This window comes from Tympanuchus pallidicinctus, unplaced genomic scaffold (genome assembly GCF_026119805.1).
Source record: "Tympanuchus pallidicinctus isolate F22 unplaced genomic scaffold, pur_lepc_1.0 scaffold3, whole genome shotgun sequence".
NCBI classification, from domain to species: domain Eukaryota; kingdom Metazoa; phylum Chordata; class Aves; order Galliformes; family Phasianidae; genus Tympanuchus; species Tympanuchus pallidicinctus.
In genome coordinates, this window is record NW_026294747.1 from 80,531,994 (window position 1) to 80,549,590 (window position 17,597).

At 37.7% G+C, this 17,597-nt stretch overlaps 1 protein-coding gene across 5 annotated transcripts in view; it reads left to right on the forward strand.

The window, feature by feature from the left end:
• Positions 1 to 17,597, forward strand: part of CDK14 (cyclin dependent kinase 14) — a 306,835-nt gene that overhangs the window by 90,656 nt on the left and 198,582 nt on the right. For all 5 annotated transcript variants that reach the window (XM_052696727.1, XM_052696729.1, XM_052696730.1 and 2 more), the window contains one exon: positions 4,955 to 5,034. In XM_052696727.1, the coding sequence (XP_052552687.1) occupies positions 4,955 to 5,034 (80 nt within the window). The remainder of the gene's footprint in view (positions 1 to 4,954; positions 5,035 to 17,597) is intronic.

Below are 17,597 nucleotides of genomic sequence, written 5' to 3' on the forward strand. Positions count from 1 at the left end.
GAATTGTTGACTATATTAAACACTTAATGAGTGAATTTGTGTTTAAAAGAAACACTGTGAGGCTGTTTTCTGTATTTGTATATATTGAAGACTGCATTATGCTCTGTATGCTGTGCTTCAACCTTCAAAGTAGTTTGCAAAGGTGACAAAGTATCATCTCTGGAGACAGCTGTGGGAACCAGGGAAGAAAATTCATTGTATTTCCCAGGACTGCAGAGAAGAATCTGGCAGAAAAATCAGAGCAGAACATAATTATATTGAATACAACTGCGAGGAATGACGCTGTTATGTATATGTACGATTGGGATCATAGAGCCATAGAATGGCTTGGGTAGGAAGGGACCTGAAAGTCCATTCAGTCCCACCCTGCCATGGACAGGGCCGCCCCCCAGCAGCTCAGGCTGCCCAGGGCCCATCCAAGCCTGAGTGCTGTCAGGGTTAGGGCACCCACTGCTCTCTGGGCAGCAGTGCCAGTGCCTCACCCGCTCTGAGTGAAGGAAGGTAGAGAAAACAAGTGAGGTGAGCAGCTGCCTTGAGGTGAATATGTAGGTTGGGAGCTAGAGGGACCTGGGGTAAATACTGTGCTGCTGCTCTCTGGTTCCCACTCAAGTGAGGGCTGCAGTGTTTCTTCTATGAGGTTAATTTGAGTCTTGGGAAGAACTAGATCCGCAGCTTCCAGTGACACTACTTGTTAATAATTTAAATGTCACGTCTCTTGGAACTCTTTGATTATTTTTTTTAAAAACGCCCTAATAAGCATTAGCAATGTGAAATGCCTTTAAACCACCAGTTCCTTTTAAAGTAAAGTTTTTCTTTTAGGATGGAGGTTAAAAGATGGTAGAACTTGGAGAAAGTGATGAGCCATGTTTTTTCCTCTCTTATTACACAGTGGGGCTCTAGAAGGACTATAAATGCTTTTTGTGAATTCCAAGTATAAGTCCTTCATATTTAGAGAAATATAATCTATGTTTACTGTATTTTGTGGTAGTGGTTAAAAGAATCATGAAAAATTAGGAATTAGTTACTCTTTTGTGAAGTAATCTGAGGTGAGTAAATGCAGAGGGACTTGGCTTCTGATAGGTTTCTGTCATAGGAAACTTTTGGCAGAGGTTTCGTTAGGCCACCATGGCCTGGTTTAGGTTTTAGATGTGTTTTTGATATTACATTTCTTCTTAAAAGTCAATTTCTTGAAGTAAGTATCAAAATCATGATTATCACAGCAATGCTGATGAATGATTTTACTTTGCTGGAGTGTTCCTAGGCTTAGCATATGCTAGAGTTGTGAGCTAAGCCTCACCTCCAGCCAGCAGTACAACCCTCTAATAGATAAGCAGATTGAAAACAGGGCAGCAGATTTTATGTTATTTGAATCTTGAATATGTGATGCTTAGAACATTTATTGCATCTAGATGTAACTGAAGAACTTGTGAAAATAGTGCTATGGTTCTCTTTGCAACATTATCAGCATCCCCAGTGTTACCTCCAGTAAAGGCCATTAAGTCATTAGTTCGCTCGTATTCTTTATATTGAAAACACTACTATATGTTCTTAATGATGCATTAAAGCACTGAATCATTTATAATCTTCTATACTTTTTCAAAAATAGTCATTTATATCAATGTATTTAGTTTGGCAACAACAATATGAGCTGATTTATGAAAAGCTGAAAGATAGATTAAAACATCTGGCTCTTCTTTCTTTTTTAATATAATATACAAATTTTTACCATTTGCCAAATAAAAGTATTTGGACTCTTTTTTCTTTTGCCCACAGTGCATATAAAATCTGAAATGTATTAGAAGTTATTATCTAACTTTAAAATGCTGAGTTTTCATGAATTGGAAAACTAAGCGGCAGCTGCTGGTGATTTGCCTAAAATTACAAAGTAAAATCTCCGTGTAGTCATTAGAGAGGCTTCAGTAATTTTATCCTTTTCCTGAAGATTTTGGATAAGAGAAAGAACTCTTAGTTTAGGAAAGTGGAAAGCTTGCATGTTAGAAAATAGGAATTTTTTAATCATTATTATTCTTAGTAAAAATTAATGGGACAGTTAAGAGAACGAAAAATCCTCGACCATGTGAAGTGTATTGTGAGATGCCGTGAAACTTTCCTTTGGGCAACAAACAAGGAAGGTGGCTTAATGAATCCTAGGCGTTGAAAGGCGCAGAGCATTGGCTTCAACCTTCTAAAATGCTCTCTGCCTGTCACTTTTCCTAGTTGTATATAAAAGTAATAAAAACAGCAAGCATACCTTGTGAGTTGTGTAAGACAAATGTGAAATAATGTCTGGGGGGGACTTCTGCTAATCTGATCACTGCTTAAGTCTCCAAAGCCAATGCTGGTGGGTTACAGAGTAGGTTTCTCCATGTCTGGTTGTTAGATTTTTTTTTTCTTTTCGCAATTTTTCTAAAGAAATTGCCACATTATCTTGGCGAGTCACCACAACATTTAATGATGCAACTGACTTGAACTCATGGTGAGCTGCTTCCCGCTTCTTCTCGTACCTTTTCTAGTGTTGTGGTTGATTTATTTTTCTTTTTAAAATATGAAATATGCTTTCGTCTTTTTTTCAGAAAATATGATTTAAATTTTTGGAAGGGCCAGTCTCCAATCTTTTCCTATTTAAGCTCAGTAAGTGTTTTGCTGTAGGGTCTGGCAAGAACGAGAGCTGATACAAGACAGCAGCAGGGATTTAGCAGGAGCAGAGCTGTACCCCGAGGTAGCCGTTAGCTCATCACTGTGGTATCATCTAACTGCAGCCTGAGGTTGCATCAGTGGAAGAGCAGCTAAAGGATGCAGCTAAACATACTCACCTATCTCTTTTAATTGATGATACTTCATCAATTCTCATACCTCCAGATGTACACTTAAAAATTGTCCTGTTTATAGAAAAATGAGCTCAAGAAAAAAGTTCTAATGACTGAGGAGTATATGAGATCAATGAGGCTGTTTTTGAGAAGTTATAGGTGGATATTTAGGATACAAACAACAATAAAATGGAGTAAGCAATCCCAGAGGAATACTGTTTAAGATTAGCTGTGTAATTTTAGTAGTGTTAAGAGTTGCTGTGATGTCTGTCAAGATGATGATAGGTACCAATGACAAAGTGGCAGTAATAGCTGAGTAGCACAGCCCACCTACTGTGTTTGAGAGCACTGTAATTGTGAATCCATCAAAGCAAGTCCATACTACTGCTGTTTGTGTTATCACTGTTAATAAGTCAGTGAAATGCAGAACTTTGGATTACAAAAAACATAATCTCTATGTTAGGTGCTAATTTTTGGTCACTCTGGCAAGAGTCCAAATCCACATTCCTTAGTACCTCGGTGATCTGCTTTTTGCATATCTTTTACACTGCATTCTTTGAGTAGAGCATTCATCCTGTTCTTGATCAGAAGAATGAGCTTTCTTATTCAAATTCCTCCTGCAGTGTTACTTCATTTACTGTACAATAATCAAGTTATCCAGGTGTCTATCTTATATATATGTGGCGGGTGGGCTGCTGTATTGACAGAGGAACGGGAAACTACACATGGTATGAGCCACATGTCTGTGATCAATCTTTCTACTTCTGCTTTATTAAGATTTATTTTCCTGTCTGTGCATCCTGTACAGCATTTCTTGGGGCAAGATTTTGGTAATCATGAGGATAAATCCAGATAATGCAGTGGGGCTAAGCTGCTGATTATCTTTCAACAGTGATTAGTGTCTTGGGACTGGAGCTGGTGCTCATCTCAAGTGAGAACAGTTGGAGATGATGAGTAAGCCATCTTTTGATAACCAGGGTTTCTTAAGTTGCTCAGTGTCATTGTGAGATGCGCTGTGTAGGTGTAATGAAAATCTGGCAATAGTAAAAGTTAAACAGAAGAAATAATACTGTGGCCTTACTGAAGCTACGTGGGTGCATAAATTAAAAGCCTAAGGAAGAGAAATTCAGATTTGGTAGGTGTCTGTGTCATCTTGCTTAGAAAAATGCATACATCTTCTGGTGCCCAGTGCAATAGGGAAATGCATCTATGCCTACAGCAGTGTGAAATCTCCAAACCTTCCTTGGACTTTGTGGCTATAAAGGTTAATTTTGCTTTTACAGGAAGAAAAGGAAATAGTAATTTTTATTTGGCACATTTTGATTACCTACTCTTACCATTTCTTCTCATACCACAGGAGTCTGTTAAAGGTTCAGAAGTATGAGCTTGTTCTTGAGGAATTGATATTAATCTTTAATTTTCATTCCGTTTTTGTGATATTTAATTTGCATGAAGAGAACCCACTGGATTTTTTTAAGGCTTAAATGGGGTTTTTGTGTAGTGAAATTTTGAGTTCTAGAAGTGAAACCAACCAAATAGATTGGAAAATAAAGTGGTTTCTGTTGGTGCCTTTGAGCACCAAATATTTTTAATGTTATAAAAGTGAATCATTAAATTAAAATTAGCCTGGGCCATGTATTCAAGAAAGTACCTCAGGAACAATCCTGCCCTGAAGGGAAATGACCAGAATGACCTAAAAATATTTCCCATCTCAAACTTCCATGGCTTTTGGAGGGTAGTAATTATAGGTGCGATGCAGTAGAAAGAAAGCAATCAATACAAATATGGATTTTCTGCTCGTTGGAGGATTGATGAGAATTGTATGCCTTTTTGCTTGAACATTTTGATCAAATAACGGATAGAAGCATGTTTTTCAATGTGCTACTTCTTAACAAAGCCTTGGTTTAGTGCTGCAATAGAAAGGAAACAGGCTGACTCACAGAACACTGAGATCATTTCTTGGATTGCTTATGAGTGTGAAAATGTAAAGTTGACATTATGGAAGCTATGAAGCGTTTCTTACATTGCTATAAATGAATCACTGGTATTGACAAGAAGAAATTGAATAAGTACATGATGGGAAATAAGTTCTCTTATGAGAAATACTATTTCTGCTTTAATCTTTTTAAAATTTCTTTCCCTTTTAGGGTTAATGGAAAGCTGGTGGCCCTGAAGGTGATAAGGTTACAAGAAGAAGAAGGAACCCCATTTACAGCTATTAGGGAAGGTATGCCTGAGAATGATTATACGTGTTGGGTTTTTTTGTTTATTTTTTGTAATATTGTTGCACTTCTTACTGTAGTGCAGTGCTATAGTGAATAGCTTGGGAATTCAAATATGATTGTGTTCTTTGTGGGAAGAAACTTCGCTGCTTCAAAAACAAAGCCTGTAGTGTGGGAGCTCTTGTTAAATAATGCAGTTCTGCCTCTGCTGTGGCTTGCATTAGATTTACTATACCAATGAGTACTTAACAGCACAGTAGTGTTTAAGGTGGGTGTGAGAAATCTCTCTGGAACATGAAGAAGCCATATAAATGGTGTTTCTTGTCTAGAGGGCAGCAGGTTAAAATGAAGGTGGATGTAATTTTTCATGTACATGCAGCATGAAAAGAAGAAAGCACTTATTAGTAAAGACAATCAGAAGATCAGGTCACAAAAAGTAAAAGTATCATAAAAGCTGTGTGTAGTTTGGGATAGCTTTTGTTTGTTTTCCCTTCCCTGTGGGCTCCGACCTTTGGGGCTTGGGAATAACTCCTCTCCTGCTCACTCTGAGAGGTCTGTCATGCTTTCTACTCTGCTCCCTTCATTCTTCTTGTCAGCCTCATGGTCCTAGCTGACAGCTGCGTGATTTGAGCTGGGCGTTCTTCAGCTCCTCTGGAGAAATTGTTGAGCCTCCTCTGTTGGATGGCACGAAATATGAGCTTTGGTAGAGAAATAACAAACAAATTAGCATCACACTGCTGACTCAAACTCATGAAATTAGTCCAGAGCTGGAGAGATGGAGACTTGCAACTTTTGAGGTGTCATTTAAAATTGTGTTGACTATCAGCATCATTCCAGCAGCATACCAGTATGAAAGACTTTGGAAAGAGACGTACTACAACATCTGAAAGAGACATATCTACGACTACGATAGCTCTGGCTCACGTTACCATACATGCACATTATTATTTTTTTTTAAATTAGGACAGCACTACTACACAGATAACTTAAATTAGAATTTGGACTCATCTTCAGTGTTATTTGCCCTTTTCTAATTGTCCCAGACTAAATTAAGGGACAAGGCCCCTTAGTCAGCCAGCACAGCTCAAGAAAAATCTGCTCAACAGTCTCTCATTCTTACTTTTTTTTTTTCAGTCTTACACTAATCACTTACACTAATCAATACACCATAAGAGCTTATACTACCATTTCCTTTTAATTTTCCAGCTATGTTGATGAGCATGCTCAAGGTGGATTAGATGCTGCTAAGGGGATAGCAATAGCTTCCTTCAGTTCTAACAAGCCCATAGCTGTAGCATTGCTGTCAAATAATCCAAGACTGGCACACCACTGTGGAAATTACCTTCCTAAAGCTACACTTGTAATGTGCTGCTCCTTACCTTTCTAACCCTAACATTTTTGGGGTGACAAAATCAAAACAAAGAAAACAAAAGCAAGAGTTTATCCAGGAATAGATTTTTCCCCTTTCCATCTTATGTCTGGATTATCTGCCTTCTACACAATACTGATTGGACTTTATTTCTTCTAATAATTTCCGCAAATGTGAATGAAGTTCAGCTACCCAGGAAACAAGGTCACTTCTATGCATACAAAGAAAATCAAACAACAAATCCACTCTTAACCTGATTTTGACCTAGCCTATCCAAAAGTCTACAAAAGTAAAAAAAGAAATAAACAAAAACACTTTCATTAGCCTAGTAATCTTTGGCTCTAGTCCCAGCCTAGATTAGTGTTTAGAAATACAAGACTTGAGTATAGCCCTATCAAAATCAGTGACACATCACATGCTTAAGAAAATATACATGAATTAATAACCTTAAGAGCTTTGTTAGACAAGAGCTTTGTTTTATTAATACTAAGTATAAGAATTTTAACGAACCATAACCACAGTGCTCTAGGAAGAGCTAAAATAAAATCTCCTTCAATGATAGCATGAACATTTTTTTCATGCAATGAGATTCTATAATTAAAAAAAAAATTCAAGTGTAAAATCTCTACTGTTGCTCCCAAGAATATTTATTTATACTGAGCTCATACAACAAACTATCTATAAAAGAAAAAAAACCCACATTATTCTGTTTTTTACAGTTATAACATTTCATCTTTCATCCAGACCAAGCTCTCATTAAAAAGCCTTTAAAGTGTCACTAAGCAGGCATAAGAAGGCTTGTATGTACTACATTCTCTTATTAAATCAGTACTGTATCAACTGAAAGACTGAAGAATAGTAAACATATTTGAAAGGCAGGCTCATACACCTTGAACTTAGCATTTCAAACACTGAACACTGTGCTCTACGCACCTCGTTATCACGGCACAGCTGCAGGAACAGGCAACTCCCAGAAAAAAAATGTAGATCAATATGAATAAGTGTGTCAGATCATTCAATAGTTATGATTTAAACAAAGCATAGCACAAGGACTACAGAAATTCCTTTCTATATTGGCCACCCACGGTTTTCCCTCCTTTGTAGAAAAGCTGCCTTTAAAATGCAAAATGTAGCACAACCTTAAGGTGGGTTTTTTGAGCACAGGATATCAGCCTCAGTGACCTGAGATATTTGGCCAGTCTGGCCCCAGGCTGGCTCAGGGCACCTGCAGACAGAGCTGAATGCACGAGGGCAGAAGCAAGGGACAGTGAAACTGCAGGTCTGGGACTTCGGCTGTGATGCCTATGGAACCACACCCCTCACATCAGGGTCTACACTGTGGTGATTTAATGCTTATTCTCTAATTTTCTGTCAGTGTAAGGCAAATTTAGGCAGAAATTTGTTTGTAAATTGAAACTACTGTATGCTGATTGTTTAAAGTGGTGTAGAATGTGTTTTTTTGTAAAATGGTGAGAGAAAATAGCATACCTGCATTGTGTTCCTACTGGAATGCTGTGTAATGTTAACTGGGGGAAGCTATAAACTGAAATCTTCAATAGTGGCCATACTGAGGGAGTTTTGTAAATGTCTGTGCACAAGAAAGCATATTGTTACTCTTGTGACAGATACAGAATGAAGCTGAATGGAAACCAAAAGTAGGAGGAGAAAAGATTAAGAAGAATAATATGATGTAGAGTTTATATATGGATTATGTGACTGTGGAAATAAACACTAACTTATCTGGAAAAAAAAAAAAAGAAAAGAAGAAGAAATAGTAAACAATCAAACATCTAAAAAATACCAACTTACCAGAAGCAGGGTGAGAAAAATCATGATTTTTCAACCTGCCCAGGTGAGATTTACCTAGAGCTTCAGTGAAGTATTTCTGCTTTCACAGTAGCTGTGGTTTTCTGTCCTCCGCAAAATAATAAATATAAAGGTGAATGAAAGTAGGTAAATGGGGCTTGTTTGTCAGTGCTGCTTGGCTCTTTCCCTGAATTTGTAGAACAAAATTCAGAGGTGGACTTTGCTAAGAATCTTTCAGTTTGCCCGAGTCAGTTGCATCCACTTAGGCTTTCATTTAGTGGGGTGCAGTTTGCAGGATGTTGTGCTCTGAATTTAACCCAGTCAGTCTAGGACAATAGAATCTACTTCTGAAGAGCCTGAAACTAAAAAGAAAAAACAATGATTGTATGTATGTATATGACTGAATTAACCTAACCAGAATGTGGTGCAGGTTTCCCTCCTGTTTGTACAACAGCAGATTATCATTCTATCCAAAATGTGCTGCAACTTTGATAGCTGAGACAGTATGGAGTCTGGCAGTCATCTGCACACTATTTTCTCACATGAACTAAATTCAGTAGAATACAGATTAGCCAGTGATTGGTTCTCTGTGTTGTGTAGTTATGTTTTATTCTTTCACTGCAACCCTCATTATTGGTTTTTTAGAGACGCCTCAGCAGCAGAGTCAGTGTGATTAAATCCACTGCAGCCAGCAGAAAAGTTCAATGACCTAAACTTTATCTCACATATTTCATTCCCTTAATTTCCTGTAATATCATACTTTCATCTAGGCTAAATACTGAACTCCATGATAGGTTATAAATCTGAAAGCAACTTGACTTACTATTCCATAGTTATTGTCTTTGGTTTCAGAGTAGTAATATTCCTTTTAGCCTGCAGGACAAAGATTCCACTTTTTAGGTACATATGTAGATAAGCATACCCTGGTTCATACTATTATGACATTGCTTGTGCAGTTACTTGGGCAATAAAATGTTTTTCCTATCCTAATCATGAATACTGTTTTGTATTTGGTTTCCAACTTCCTCCTGTGGAAATATTGATGCTTCTTTATTCTTCTTAATGTGATTTACTATTATTAGTAAAACTTTATTCTATTGTTTTATTATATAGGTATGTTTTATTTTTGATAGGCCTAAATCATATTTTGAAGCATCATCTAAACCAGGTACGCTTTGAAGGTAATTTGATGCTTTGCCATCTAAAGGTCACAATTAAGCAACTTTTAGTTTATTTCTCTTATTTATTATTATTTTTTTTACATCTTGCTAGTGAAGTGTACTTGTATTTGACATTCAAAAGTGTTCCTGTGAGAGAGTGTCTCCGTGCCTTTGGTTTGACAGTTGCCCAGATAATAGTTTTTCATATGATCCAGTGGAAAAAAGCTGTTGCTTTTTCATACTGATGTGAAAAATAACGTGTAAGTGCCTTGGGAACAGCCACGTGTCTTGTGTTAGACAAAGAACACAAGATTTGCTTAACAATTTTCTTAAAAAACTTAAATTAGAGAAAAGTTCACTGTATATACTGAACTTGTAGGGGGAAGCTCAATGTATTTGATTGCTGTTATAGAACTACTGTGAAGAGAGGCTTAATTCCTGGTCACAAACCAACATCAGAGTTTCAGGCCTCCTTCATCCTTACCTCTGTCTTCCTTTTTCTGGCTTCCCTTCCATGCTACACCTTCTTACCTCTTCCTTACACGATAAACCTGCCTGGGAATTGTGAAAAATTTCACCAGCAGGCACATTACAATTTTGAAATGGAAAACACGTAGTTTGAATTTCTTCTTTGGAAATAATATAAATGTACATTTTTGTATGCTGTTTGTGAAATCTTGCTTCCTCCCTGTACAACTTTCATTCTTAACACAAGTCCAATAGACTCTCACCCCTTAGAAAGGGCTTCGCAATAGCATCCTCCTAAATGAAAAAAGGAATACCTGAAGGGTGTTCAATAAGGAAATCTGAGTCCCCCTTCATTGTCCCAGTCTGGACAGACTTCCCAAAGTTTGGAGCCTTTCTGAAGCTTGATGCAAATTTGATTGTGTGAAAGGGATAAGTCCTCTTAAAACTGATGCATAGTAACTGCCAAGTAAATATTACAAGATCAGCTGTTCATTGAGAGAGGCTTCTTGGCCAATGTGACTGTGAGATTTATTGCAAAAAATTCCTCATAAGAGCACAATAGAAAATACTGCTTTGTAGTAAAAATACTGCAAGTCATGTAAAACGTTTATGCTTTTATATATATCCAAAAGTAGTACATCTGTACTTGTACCCTCTAAGGAAGTGCTACAGAAGGTTATATTTTTACTCAGTAGACACACTTGTGATCTCATACTGAAATATTATCTGAAAAAAGCAGATGAATTATTGTACTTGTATTGCTTGTATCCCAGTTCTGTGATTCTGAACTGATATGTAGCATGATAATCTTTACAAATTAAAGTCAACCAATGACATCATGGCACTAGCCAGATGACTCGGGGTGATCGTCTTCCTATTCGTTACATGAAGTTGTATCCTGTTGGACAAGGGCACAGAGAAACAATATCTGCGTATTTCTGGAGTTGTTGGTCAATCTACTGCTAGGAGATAAACATGGAAATAAGAACTGGAGTCCATTCATTGCATCTCAGTAAAGACTAAGTTACTTTTTTTTTTTTTTTTTTCCTAAAGTTAATCATCCTTATACCAACAAACAAAGAAACAAACCACATGTCAAATCTATTCTACCTTTTATGCATTAGTTTTTTACTTTTAAATTATTTTTATTAAGGAAGCTTGACAACTGGTTTATTGTGAGTGATAGGAGTTTGGAGGACTTTTGCATTTCCTTCATGAAGTCCAGTCAAGAAATTTAAATTTCCATAACTGAAATGCCTTAAAGCTTCATCTGTGTTTGGCTCAGCAAGCCTCAGGGAACTTTAAGAAATTATGTTTAAGAGTGTGGGGATGTAGCTATTCTAAGCATTCACATCATATGAGTTATGATAGAATTTTGGCCTCTTTGTTTTTAGAGGCGGAGGCTAAGTTCACTCTCCCTAGAAGCTGGATTGATTCAGAGCTCTGAAGTAAAAAATAAACAGGAGCTTGGCTGTAGATTTGGGTACTTTTTTGTTGCCTATAGAGTTGGCAAAGCTGCAGTCTTCTGCGGGCTAAATAGCTACAGCTCAATTAGCTGTAAAGCCAGTGCAGTTTGTAATCATAACAGCTTTGTTTCTCAGTGTTGTTAAAAATAAAGCGCACAAGCCAAGAGCCTCTGGGACAATGTATTACTGAATATTTAAGGTCAAAAAGTATTCAGAGGTAAAGAAACTCTCTGATCTCTGTCTGCTGTGGCCATCCTACAGCGTTACATGAGGTGTATGCTGCCTTGAGATAAGAGAGGAGCACAAGATTACAGAATCACAGAATTCTAGGGGCTTCCTATGAGAGATTCCCATATAAGGGGGAACTGGGTTTTGAAACCTACAAAAAGGGTTCTCCTGTAGTCTTTATCACAAAACAGAAGTTTTTAAATTCCCAAGACTTTTGGATGGTACTTATATACTTTTTCAGTAACGTAGAGAAGCGTATGTTCTTTTCTACTGAACATTAATAATAGAAAAGTAATCTCCAATTTTTTGTTAGTTTTTACAACAGACTCTTATTTTGTTAGGTCAAATTTTTGACCATGCTTGATTTGTGCTTTCTTCCACATTTGAATTTGTTTGATTTGTTTAGGCCTCAGAGAAACATGTTGGATCCTTTGCTCTGTAGGGCTTCAGGGCAGCTGAAGCTTCCACCTCGATGTTACTTTTCTTTTTTTTTTACATTTTACTTTTTTTTAACATTTCAGTGCATGCAAACTGTGTTGTTCTCTCTCCTTTTTGGTGTATTGAACGAAGGCTTCTATCTATGTGCAGTGCTCAGAAGGGGTAGAAAATTGAGTAAGTCTGTCCTATTTCTTTCTTTGTTCCTTGCTATTCATAGACTGAACATAACCTTTTTTTTCCCCCCTCTTTTACCCTCTAATATGTTAGTCAGACCCTTCTGGAGAGTTGGCATTACATAAATGCAATATAAATGATGACGTTTCCGTTTGGGAATCATGATATAAATTTTAAACTCCTATATGAACTTATATCATGTGGGAAAAGTGTCATGCTTTTCTAACAGTTGTAAATGACAGTTCCAAATTAGGCGGCTTCATAAAGCTAAATATGTTTCACAGAGTTGTTTGCCCCCTCCCCATATTTTTGCTGTAGGCTGCTGAAGCTGAGCACAGCTTTATTGGTTGAATCTTCATTTAGCACTTTTGAAGTGAAGATGTGACCTTCTGCCTTTCTTTCTTGGGCACAGATAAAGACAAAAGAATGTGGTGGCACTTTAGGGAATTATTATTGTTATTATTTTTATTTATGTTATCATTTCACCATTCAGAGTCCTTTCTTCATGGCTGTTACATTTAGTTTGATGGCAGACCTTTCAGGCTCTGCCCTATTTTTGTTGCAGAAATTGTCAGTATTCACGTGGAAAGTGGGGGGTAAGGGATGTTGTGCTAATTCCAGCACTAGGAGCTTCAAAATCCATTCATTCAGGGAAGCCATTGATTCCTCTGCCTAATTCTGCTTACACCTCACCTGAGCTCCATCTTGGCCCAGATGGGACATTCTGCTCCAAAAAGTTTCTTCTGCTCATAAAATCTGTTTTCTTGCCATTTTAAGGCATGATTTAGAACTGTTCTCTGCTGTGCTGTACTTTTATGACAGGAAGGGTAGGAAAAAGTGGCAAATAAAAAATATAGGAAGATAATAAGAGGGGTGCAATCTTTTCTTCATACAAAACTATAGCACATAACAAACTATACATCTTACAGAAACCTTGTGCAGCCCTCATGGCTTTATTGCTTAAGTGGAAGTGGGTGAGCATGTCTTTTTATTCTATATGCAAATTTAATCTCTTTTTACAGCTATACTACAGCCATAAAATGGAGAGCTCAAGTTAATCTTGCTCAGAGTAACATCAACTTTTTCTCTGTGGCTATATATCCCTTGGTATGTTTTGACTGGGGACAGAAATACTAATTGGTTGTTAATCTAAGTGAAGGTTATAGTAAGTTCTGGCATCTCTGCTTGAATTGATTAGAGACCTTTGAGGGGCACACCTTCCAAATACCAATACCATCCATAGTAAGCAAAAGCATGATATCATCTGGTGTCTCTTAAACTTAGCCAATTCTTCAGATTGTTTTGTTCTTTGATATGTCTCCCTTTTATGAAAGGAACAACCCCAGCAACTATACTGTTTAGCCTTGTGACTAAAATGGTGACTTCAAATCTACGTGAAGCTGTTCGTCTTTGTCAAGATCTTTGTATGTGTTTTCTATCACTGCCATGTCCTGAATTTCAAAAATATCTGAGCAAGATATTTTATACTTTTCTCATGCAACTAATAATAGGACTAGAGGGAACGGCCTCAAGTTGTGCTGGAGAAGGTTCAGCTGTTAGGAAATACGACTTTTCTAAAAGGATGGTCAGGCACTGGAATGGGCTGCCCAGGGAGCTGGTGGAGTCACCGACCCTGGAGGTGTGCAAGGAATGTTTAGACATTGTGTTGAGGGACAAGATTTAGTGAGAACTATTAGTGATAGGTGGATGGTTGGATTAGATGATCTTGTAGGTCTTTTCTAACCTTGGTGATTCTAAGATGGCAGTTCAGCATCTGAACCAGTTAGCCGTAGTTTTCTCCTTAGCTTTTGTGTCTTGGTCTAGCTTCTGCTAAATGCTGTAGGCTCAGAAGTCTGGGTCAGGCCCTTAGGGAGATAACATCGTTTTTTTTCCGCACTCCTGTTTTCCCTTATGCTGAAGACTGTATTGCAAATGTCTTAGTTGTATTCTCCAGTTGTTGCTCGTGTGGGAGATTTATCATTGAGGACGATTGAAATATATAGTTGAAATAAAGTTGATATACATGCTTCATAATAGAATCTCTTTTTGCAGCAACAATGAATTTACTGCTTTTGGTCTTTATAATCAATACAAAGAGAGAAGCATTTCAAAATCAGAAACTGACCTCTACTGTCATCTTCAAAGAAATGAAAATGAATATCCACATTATTTTTCTTGGGAATTTTCCTCCTGAGTAAGCAATACAAAAAAGAAACTGATAATTCATTGTATTTTTCTAGGATGAAAGGGAACTGGATGGTTCAGAGACTGGTAATAGGGTATCCTGACCTTCCACCTCTGACCCATTTATTAACATATAAGACGTGATAGTGGTGTCTAGTAGTTATCAGTGTGGGATATAGTCTAGAGCTGTAGAATCTGTAATGGTGCAATTTGTGAATTTTTAAGGTCTGGGCCACTTGGCACAAAGCTCAGCAGCTTCTCATCTGGTAGTGGATTTAGCTGAAGCCAAATGAAAAATAAACAAAAAAAAAAAAAGGAGGAAGCCTTGTAAGTGAGGATCTATTAGCTGAATTTGGTGATTTGTGTCAGATCTGATTTGATACAGATATTTGTCCTTTGGTGAATGTCACTTCAGAAGTACTTTAATTGATGCAGAAGTCATACTGACTAGTTTTCTTTGCCTATTAATCTGGGATGTTAGAAAGGCATTAATGTGAATGAGACTGCTGTGGATTGTGACTTGAAAAGATGCTCAAAACTGATTTTATGCATTCAGCTTTTTGCTCTTAATCTCCCAAGGAAGACACCCTTTTTTGTTTATAAGTGACTTAAACTGAGAGCTAGGAATGTAAAGCCCTCAGCTCTGCAGGTCAGGTAATTAAATACCAAATGTCCTTGGGCTTCATTTAGTCTTAATTATCACCTGATTTTTCCTGTGCAGAAACATTGAGGGAGGTCACAAGGATGATAGAAAATCTATGTACCTCCAAGCTAGTCTTATAGGCAGGGTGATAGCAGTGTTGGTATGACTGATTTCCATCTGGAAACATACTTCCTGCCCTTCTTATCTCCCAAAATGCAAGAGGACAAAGTAGTTCAAATCACTCTTGTAGCTACAGACTGAAGAGAAATAAAATGAAATGAAAAGTCACTAGGTCAATTTTGGAGTTCTAGTTTGGACACAATTGAAATGTGTCTCCTTTTCTGTAGTCTGCCTAAAATTTTGTAACTAGAAGAAAATATAATGTACAATACTTTTTATAAATGTCAGCCTCAAACGTCAGGATAAATCACTCACACACTGCCTGTTTCTTTGGAGTGCAGAATGCACGCTTGCTCTTCTGTGTGCTGTGAAGGCTGAAGCAGTGTTTAACGTGTTTTCATGTTAATGTTTTCATAAGAATATGTGCTGGATTGTATGGGGATTTTATTTAAAAAAAAAAACAACCCTGAGTATTTAGCACATTAAGCTCTGGATAAAATTTAGCTTTTGTTATTTTGGTTTGGTTTCTCATAGCATAGTGGTGTTGCACTGCTGCCATTAGGAAACTGTCAGTTCTTGAAGGGATGTGTAACTAAACACAGACCCAGCAGGTTGTAGGCTCATTGACAAAATCTTGTTAAGAATTTCCACACTTTTCAGGTTACTTTATCTCAATGTACTTGTGATCCTAAATGGTATTTTTTTCAATTTTTAATTCTGTGTTTCTGAGAAAGTCTTGGTTATAAAACGGACATGGTTGAAATGCTGGCTTTGCATCAAGATTTCTGACTGAATTACCATTTGAATCACTTGAGGCCCTATTCACAAAGCAGAGGATTATTTGCATAATCAAAAATGCATTATTTTGCATGTCAGTGGAGAAACTAAGGCTTAGAGCAGCAGTTCACAAAGAAAATTCAAGTTACAGACATTGAAGTGTCTCTGTCTGTATGCTGTCATCTCTCAGCCCTGCTCACATAAATCTATCTAAAACAAAAGAAAAAATTTTGGAGCAATGCGTAGTCTTCATTCAAAGTCTGTATGGGATTAGGGATAGGATTTCTTACTCTTCCAGATGTGCATGAGAACTGGGGACACTTTTAGGCCATATTGTTGCAGGAGGATAGATGTCTTCCTAAAAATATGCTCAGTAAAAAATTATGAGCTTGAAAATTGCTCTTTCTATTGAAGAGGTCAAACTAAATAAGCTGTAAGTGTATATGTCTGTGGATAATGGGTTCAAGATTTTCTTAACACTTTTCTGTCAGATTTCTGGCCACTGGTCCAAGGGGCTTATAAATTGCATTCATAACCTTTGCATCTCCCCATCAGCCAATGCATTTGTTTTTTATCTTTTTTTATGTCTGTGGACAAGATGTTGGATGGAATGCCTCATTCAAAGAATTCATTTCTTTGACTGTAAATAATTCCTGATCAGAGTTCAAGGGTGTGAAGCAACTTCTTACTTCTCTGAGGTAATAAGAAACCTCTGGGCATTAAAAACCAACCAACCCAACTCACATCCCTCCACCTCTCCCAAAACCAGGGGATTTTGTTCCTTTTCTTCCTTCCTTCCTTCCTTTCTTCCTTTCTTTCCTTTCCTTTCCTTTCCTTTCCTTTCCTTTCCTTTCCTTTCCTTTCCTTTCCTTTCCTTTCCTTTCCTTTCCTTTCCTTTCCTTTCCTTTCCTTTCCTTTCCTTTCCTTTCCTTTCCTTTCCTTTCCTTTCCTTTCCTTTCCTTTCCTTTCCTTTCCTTTCCTTTCCTTTCCTTTCCTTTCCTTTCCTTTCCTTTCCTTTCCTTTCCTTTCCTCTCCTCTCCTTTCCTTTCCTTTCCTTTCCTTTCCTCTCCTCTCCTCTCCTCTCCTCTCCTCTCCTCTCCTCTCCTCTCCTCTCCTCTCCTCTCCTCTCCTCTCCTCTCCTCTCCTCTCCTCTCCTCTCCTCTCCTCTCCTCTCTCTCTCTCCTCTCCTCTCCTCTCCTCTCCTCTCCTCTCCTCTCCTCTCCTCTCCTCTCCTCTCCTCTCCTCTCCTCTCCTCTCCTCTCCTCTCCTCTCCTCTCCTCTCCTCTCCTCTCCTCTCCTCTCCTCTCCTCTCCTCTCCTCTCCTCTCCTCTCCTCTCCTCTCCTCTCCTCTCCTCTCCTCTCCTCTCCTCTCCTCTCCTCTCCTCTCCTCTCCTCTCCTCTCCTCTCCTCTCCTCTCCTCTCCTTTTCTTCCTGGAATGAACTTCTAATACATTGCTGCTGTTAAATCAAGTTTTCCAGTCAAGTTTGGACAGCCATACTTTTAGTTTTACAAATAAATTTGCATATATTATTGCAACTTCTGATGTTTTGATGTTAAAACAAGTATGATGGGATCCATGGGATCCAGCCTTTTACTGGATATCAACTAATTAATCAACTAATTAAATAAAATTATTAAAGCATGGAATGAGATATTTTCACCAGTTTTGTGACATTTTCAAGTCTTAACTGGCTTCCTTTTAGACTGATTGAAGCATGTGTATTTTTTTTTTAG